Source organism: Austrofundulus limnaeus, unplaced genomic scaffold (assembly GCF_001266775.1).
Source record: "Austrofundulus limnaeus strain Quisiro unplaced genomic scaffold, Austrofundulus_limnaeus-1.0 Scaffold59, whole genome shotgun sequence".
Classification (NCBI taxonomy): domain Eukaryota; kingdom Metazoa; phylum Chordata; class Actinopteri; order Cyprinodontiformes; family Rivulidae; genus Austrofundulus; species Austrofundulus limnaeus.
In genome coordinates, this window is record NW_013952461.1 from 1,207,331 (window position 1) to 1,215,537 (window position 8,207).

The 8,207-nt window shown below is 37.6% G+C and overlaps 1 protein-coding gene across 2 annotated transcripts in view; it reads right to left on the minus strand.

Moving 5' to 3' along the window:
* Positions 1–1,743, minus strand: part of si:ch211-286o17.1 (hematopoietic progenitor cell antigen CD34) — a 23,839-nt gene extending 22,096 nt beyond the window's left edge. Inside the window, exon 1 of one of the 2 annotated variants that reach the window (XM_014009567.1) lies at positions 1,516–1,743. In XM_014009567.1, coding sequence (XP_013865021.1) covers positions 1,516–1,600 — 85 coding nt within the window. In that variant the 5' untranslated portion in view covers positions 1,601–1,743. The remainder of the gene's footprint in view (positions 1–1,515) is intronic. The other variant, XM_014009568.1, reaches the window with a different exon arrangement.
* Positions 1,744–8,207: the final 6,464 nt, after the last annotated feature.

Below are 8,207 nucleotides of genomic sequence, written 5' to 3' on the forward strand. Positions count from 1 at the left end.
TTTTTTTTTTTTTTTTTTTTTTTGATTACCTCATCTTCTGAAGCAACAGCACCTCTCCAGGTTTTCTTTGTAATGAGTTCACTCGCATGTGTGGGTGCTCTAGTTTCATCAGTGCAACGTTTTATAGTACTATAGTAAATAGATTTTTTTTGTGAGTCTATTGGCATCTTCTGTGTTGACGACTCAGTTCAGTGAAAAGAGATGATTCATCTTAAAATATAATAATTTCTTTTTAACTGTTGCGTTGTTGATGTACACCTTTAATCCAGATGGATCACATCAGAGAGTTTGAGTTGGTTGCTTATTTGTGTTGCTTTATGAAACACTTCTTTTCCTCTTTTATCAAGAAGTTCACAAAACGTTTTTATGCCTCTGATTATGAATCCATAGGCTGAAATGATATTGGTGCAGTTTTATGATCCAAATCAGATGCAGCTGCCTCCTGTGGTCGATGATCTCATTCACATACATCCCATGAAAGAAACAGAAGGAATGAATTAGTGAAACCCTGTGTGTGATTCATTTCTAGCCACAACAGAGTACCGCAGATGATGGTATAGTTGTTGTTAAGTTTTAGCACCATTTTTGTTTGTCTTGTTTTCCTCTTAGCATCTTTTAGTCATGTAGTATAGTTTATTTCTCTAAACTTGACCAGTGCTTTTGGTTTTCTGCAAGTGGAAGGAGTTTATAAAGCTAAGATGCAGTTTTATWTAATCATATCAGATTTATCTTTATTTAAGGCATAAATAATTATTAGTATTAAATCATTTTGTCCACTTTAAGAGTCTGAAATGAAGCAGTAAGTTTTATACTATTTAAATGTTACAGGAAGCTTTAAAAAATCTAATTTTAAATATTAAAATGTATATTTTTTTAATTCACAGTATCATGGTAAGTGGCTGCATCAGCACAGCCATATTTGAGATGCATGTTAACACCCAAACTCCACACCCTTTTCTCACACATGCATCAACTGGCCTCATGTTACAGTCAGCTAAATATATACACACATTTTTCAAACTCCTTGAATRCCATTTAAATCAGATCAATAAAACAGTAAAGCTTTTTTTTAGCTCTTCTGTAAACATCAGGTACTAAACAAAGAACATCTTTAATTATGATGACTGTATTTTTTCAAATTACTCATTAAGAATGGGGCTTGTAACTTAAGATAATACTTTTAAACTTTTCTGTGCCTCCACRTTATTAAAAACAGTTTCTTTGACAYGATTCTTTTGTTTGCCACAGTCAGCGTGGTTCAAAATCCTTTAATCTGTAGCAAACCATTTTAAAACATAAAACTTTTTCTCAAAGGAATTGTTGAAAAATAAGTTTTCATTCCAGATACTGAAATGGTTGTAGAGTTAAAATCTGGGTTTAACTGACCATAAAAACAAACACTGCTCCCCTCCTACTCCAACCCTCCTGGTCCCCCCCCAAGCCCCCTAAAACCCCAAAGTTCTTTGATCCCTGAGAATGGACCCTTCCTCCCATATAAAAGTATGTTTTACCTACCGTTTAAAAGCAGGGCGATGAGAAGGGAAGCAAAAGCCAACATTTTCCAGGGCCCGTTTGTTCTTTGTACAGATGATGCTGCCATTCTTGTCCTGAGTGCTCACACACACACACACACACACACACTCACACACCAGTGTAGAGAAAAGAGAGGGAAAATGAGAAAAGGGGCAAAGCTGCTTGAACCGGAGCAGTTTAGGGTTTCCTCTAACCCAGAGTGGGACAGGGTGGATAAAGCACCACTTGTGTCCTGTCACTTTTTATATAGCCACCCCCCCCCTTCCTCTCCCATAAGGCCCAGCCCTACACCCCCCTATATTCCATAGTTTAACCCAACCTTTGTGCCCCCACCCTTTCTTTTTTTAAAAAAAGAGAGCTGGAAGGAGAGAGGGTAATGAAGTCTTTTTGGGATATTCTGTTTACATTCTTCAAATATTTTTGATGTTTAAATTTAGTTGGTTGTAACAGCAACTTTAGTTCTGGACTCAGCATACGAAGCAAAGTTTTTGGGAGCTCATTGTTTCACCCTCCATCACACTGATTAGTGTCTTCTTGAATGTGAACCCTGTCTGGTTGGGAGCAGTAATCCACTTCACAATAAAAGGTGACGGCAGACAATGGGCTGTGACATTCCGGTTCTTAATAGGCTTACGGAGATAGACCGTGGAGTAGAATATCAGAACCGACACAAAGGTGCAATGCACTGTTATGCTAATAGTATTAATCCATTTCAGCGGCTGGAAGCCCCCACCGCTCAGTAAGGCTATCAATCACCAGCAGCGTTTGTCGGGACACCGCAGGATCCGCTTAAACCTTTCACACTTCCACACACCCCCAGAAAGTAGAGGATCTTTGCTTTGCTTTTGTTTGCTTTTGTGCTTGGACTTCACATGCTCCCCATAAATTACACATCTGGAACCACTGGTGAAAGAATGCTAAATGAGTTGTAAAAAAAGAAGAAAAAAAAAAGTGGCCACGTTTTGGTGCAAGAAAGACGCAACAGCAAGCAGAGAAACATGAGCAAATTAAAATTTATTTTTGCTTTCTTTAGAGACGGTCATGTAATTTGAAACCAGTTCTGGTCCCCATAGTCCCGCTTTGGCCCCGTCCTTCCCCCTGTTTTCATCACATTTCCACCCCCACCCCTTTCTTTAACACCAAACTTCTAGCAAACGTGCTGCTCAAACTGCAGGGGGGTTAGGTGGGCAATTGACTTCTCACTGTGATTTGAGATGAGCTTAGCTGAAAGCTCCAAGGGAAGAAAAAAAAAAGAAAAAAAAAACTGGTTGTGTGCTTATTGTAGCTGGAGATGTACAGCAGTCCTGTCTCCCCTGTAATACTTTAGAAAAGAACTTCTGCTGTTTCAGGTCTTTTGTTTTTAATTATCTTTTTTGTTGTTGCTTCTCAAAATATTCTTGTAAATTTGGCACAGTTTCCAGAGCATGTTCTTTAACACAGATACTGGGGAAAAAAAATGACCCAACTCTGCAGTAACTATGCCAGGCCTGTATGTGGCACTGTAACACTGCCACTGAAATAYATCAGAAACAGGAACCAAGATGTGGATCTTTATTTTGTGGATCAAAATAACTTTGTCTGAGGTAAAGAACAAAAACTGTTATCATATTATAAAGCTTGTGAATTTTCTAATTGTGCATCATCTTTAATCTACTAGTGATTATTTTTGTTCTTTGGTCTTTTTAACTCAATGTGGAGAGTAAATATGTGTCTGTAAATGCAGCCAAAATCATCTTACTTTCTAATAAACTACAAGATTATTATTATTTTTATTCTGAATTTTTGTTTTGTCCACAAGGCACAAACCAAAGAATATTTCKGTGAGGACCTTATAAAAGGTCAGTCTGGAAAGCATTTCTTCTCCTGTATAAGCCTTGTTCTGGTTGAATTAGTTAACACAATGTAAACCCACCTTGAACATTAATTTCAGCTTTTTAAATTTCAAAGTAATCTTTCCTGTTTTTTCCATGAAGTTATGTTAAATCAACAGATATTTGATGCTGAGAGTTATTTTTTGTCATCAGTGCATATTTTAGCTTAGCAGTTTTTGTTGTTGTTTGTTTGTTTGTGTGTACACACCTCAGTGTATATGTGTTAGATACTTTCTGAACTCTATGATGGAGCATCTCAGGAGAACATCAAACTGGCTCCGTATCTAAAGAACAGCCTGGTGCTTTTTTCTTTCTGACAGGGATACCCCTTTAGATTTACCTTGAACTTTAAAGCCACAAGAAATCCCAGGTTTCCATCTTACAAACATACATTTTTTTAATTATTATTCATTTATTTTATTGTAAACTTCTTTTCTTCTATTCTTTAGTTTTCATCTTATGAGCTGCCAATTCAAGTAATAATACGGAAAATTCACGATTCGGTTGATTTGATAGACTATTTTAGTCTCACGGTGCAATATTTTTTGATGCAAAAAAGGCCAATTTCCATGCCCTTCTTAACTTGTAATTTATTGAAATTAATTATGAACGTTTGTTTAACCTCAAAAGTACAGTTTTTAAATTAAATGTTGCTGAAACAGCAAGTTTCAGTTGATCTGTGCTCAACTATGCAGCCTAGGTGGAGTAGTCGAGCACAGATCCACTGATCCTTCATGTTCAGAAGACAATTTGATAAAATAAATTTTAAAAACCTGTATTGTTCAATACATRGTGAGTATTGAACCTAAAGCACGGATTGAACAATTTGATACAAATAAATGTATCATTGCACCCTTAATTTGCATATAAAGTGCTTAAGTTTAATCTAAGTGAACTAGTTTTAAATGGCAAATTCTCATATTTTAATACATCTAATCATTTGCTTGTGGTTTTTAGTAAAGGCGACTTACAAATRACAAAGTTGAACAAAGATTCTTGTTTCATTAAGAAAAAAGGAGGTTTCAGACCTGAACAGTTTCTCATTCATCTGATGCCAGCTCATCATGTTCATGTCTGAATGAGCACTTTGGTGTCGTTTTGTTGGAATTTCCCAATTTTTACAAACCATGGCCCACCCAAAGATAATAGAGCATTAACGAAAATGTGACTAAGACCCTTTTTCAAACAGTATTTAAGTGTAATGTCTTATTCAGTTTGTTAAATATATGATTCAGTCATTCACATTTAGACATTGTTTACATTTCCAATAATRTAAACTAAGTCAGGTGCAGCACAAAAAAATTGAGCAGTCCAACCTGACATGTTGCAAACTCAGCTGATTTCATGTCTAGAAGCTGAAAAACCTTTTATCTGCATGTTTTCAGTGTTTGGAGGTAATTTATAAATGATGATATTTTATCACCTTGAGATAAACACCTTTTCCTTCTCCTCTGGTGTTCTTATTTTTGGTCATTTATTTGTTCAACACRCAGACAAACTCAGCCTTAAAGCATCATGTTGTAATGCAAAATTTATGGAGCTTTGAAACTGGGAGCTGTAAATCCCAGGAAACTGGGTGATTGGTTTAGATAGGAGGGAGTTTGTCTTGAAGTGATTTCATGAGAGGGGAGCTGAGGAGGAGGGAAAATTGAAGCAAATTTTGGGAGGTGGAGGAGTGCGAGGAGGAGAGGATGTAATTTCAAACGACAGAAAATGATGACCATTACCTCTTTGTGTTGAGCAGCCAGCTCCCTTCAAATGAGCAGGAAAAAAAACAAAAGAAAGTGCCAGACCAATGAAATCACCCTTCTCAAAACAAAATGTGCTTCAGGGATGTCCCTGTGTGGGTTCGCTTTACGGTCTAAAGGTTCAGTCCGGGTTTGCTTTATATGTGACCTGCWGCAGCTGCAGCCTGGCCCTGATGTTCCGAAACACACATCAAAAAACTGAATTTGAATCTGGTTTRTTGCCAAGTTTACATAACGAGCAATATGTCCTGGTGAGTTTGTGCAAAACCATCACAGTATAGAAAACAAAAACAATGACGTATATCTGCTTTTAAACATGTAGACGCAAAAATTAAAAATAAAAAGTATAAGATAGATTTAAAAGTATGTATTTTTTAAAGCCTTTTCCCCTTTTCTGCATCAGGGTTTTCTCATCCTCCTAACTTTTACAACAAACTGAAATGAGTTGTGAGAAAATGAATTGTCTTTGTTCCTGCTTGTTATAACACATGTGACCAGAAGATGGCATTAGTAAACTGTAACTGGACACAAACTCTAYATGTCTACATATCATTTATCTCTTCTTTTGTTCAGATTTATTATGTGCCGCTTTTCTGTTTTCACATATTTTATACAACTGTGATCAATAAAGCTAATTTTATTCTTAAAGTTGGGAATCGTGAATTTAGAGAAAAATAACGGCAAACTTAGGATATTCTGTGATCATGAATGATTTATTCTAAGAAGTTGAGAGCTTTTATTCTGATACTCAGTAAAATCTGATGTCATCCTTACACTTGGCTTCAATCAAGCCAGTTATTTTATTTTATTTTATATTTTTTTAAGGGTTAAGATCATTAATTATCCTGACTTTCTTATATTTGGCCATTACCTGCTTTTGTGCCAATTTTCTCTTAATTTTTTTTTGTATAAAATATTGTTCATCTGCTGCAGATGGTTTTTTAAACGTGGCATTCCTGTTGTCCTCCACATGTACACTTCTCCTGTTTCAAGGTGCACGCTGCAGGCAACATGCATTCCTTCAAGGAAAGCAAGATCTTTGTTTATCCAGTGTTTGACAGGTTATTTGTTTGCTGTTGAACGCGGTAATATTCACAGAAAAATCTGTCCTTCACCGTTTCACACGGTGATACAACTTCGTTGCGAGTAAGAGCCGTGTCCAGTCTGAATAGATGTTTTCACATGAATAGAAGGTCCAAGGACTTCTCAGTCCAGCATTCACTCCACAGATCAGCTCACAGTTTGAATTATTCTTTATGATCTGAAAGAACCTGTTTTTTTTTTCTTCTTCGTCTTCTTCCCCCTGAACCAAATAATCCGATCAAAAAGCAGGAGTTGTTCTACTTGAAAGTGTTGCACAGGTACATTACCTGATACATACTGAATAATGCGCTGTAATTACGTCAGCCTTGGGACGCGGCGTGATAAAATATTATGACGCTCGCCGTGATTTGAGAGACGAATCCTTTCCGATGGGGTTAGTAGCTCCATAAAGCTGTCTGATTTCATCCCACCAGAGTCTATCAAGAGGCTATCCTGCAGGGTTTTTTTCCAGCTGTCAGTGGAAATGTCCCGAGTCCTAATGATCCTCTTTCCTGTGTGTGTGTGTGTGTGTGTGTGTGTGTGTGTGTGTGTGTGTGCTGGAGAGGGGAAAGCTGGGGGGAATTGTGTCGGTACTCTGACAAGCAAAGAGTGAAGAGAGGTGAGACAGAGGGGGGTCGGAGCCTGGCAGCTGTACAGAAGACCCTTTGACACGCTGTTGACACCCTACCTAAATCTGACAGGTTTCTATGAGTGGGGAGTCCTGGCTGTTCGTATATAACCCCTCCGACACCCCCCACCCACCCCACGCTCCTCTGCTCTGCTCGCCACAGAAGCCCCAGGGCTGCGCATGCATGAATTATGGATTCTTGCTCCTCGTGGCAAACGTTCAGGAGGACCCTATATGCTGCTCACACGCCGCGGCAAATATTGTCAAAGTATGAAAGCCTGTTTACGACACGGCTTCATGTCTCCTCGCATTTTTCTTTTTCGCAGTATTTCGTTATTATTGCTCAAGGTCAGTTTGTCCGCAGCGRCAGGTATTCAGCTCTCTGGTGAAAGGGCGTGAATGTTTAACACTGTACGTTCAGGTGATTTAAAGATGCAATAAAAGGGATAAAGGAGTGCAAATCACCAGCTGCTTTTTATGTCAGCTTGAAACTGAAATCGTTTCATGAWGAGAAATGACTGTTTTGATCAAACCTTGTGGATAAAATCAAATAAATTAGTTTTTATCCAGTGGATAATGAAATGAAACACACAACACCTAATGCTAAACTTAGGTCTTGCCCAGTGTGTAGTTTTTATAGTGTGTCTTGTTACGTCAAACCTTAGCTCAATATCTGTAAAATTGATTGAGTTGATTGCTCAGTGGAAAGTCTTGATTTCCCACATGTAGGAGAGGAAACCACTTGATCATCATCCAGTCACTGTCTGCATTCGTCTTCTGGCCTCATGAGGAATAAAAACAAGTTGGGAGTGATTGTTCTGTAAAGGATTTACTTGGGTTTGATCTGGAAACACTTCTGGCCCCTTTTTGTTTTTTTTCCTGAGGAGCGATTTCCAAGAATCCAACACATGAATTTAAATCCAACCAAATGCACGAGTCCATCTCTGCCAAATGGGACAAATTTATAAATCTGTTTTTGTTTTGTTTCATTTTTTTTCTTTACATTGGATCTATTCAATTTAACACACGTTTCTCAATTCACCTTCACAATTTTAGTGTTGAAAATGAAAATGAAAAACTTGAACGATCACGCTAGTGTTTGGCTTCTTTAAAGGGGCAATATTATGTGTTTCTCAGGCACACATTTAAATACTATACCATAATAAAGTATCTCTGTCACCTTCAGTTGTTGTTAACATGCTGTTTTTATGTTTAAATAGAAAATAAACTTATCTTCTCATCACTTCCTCTTCTAAACGCCTTGAAATTGGCCTCTGTCTCTTTAAGAACCACCTTTCTGTCTCGCCCATTTCAGTGTGTCTGTGTGTGTGTGTGTGTGTGTGT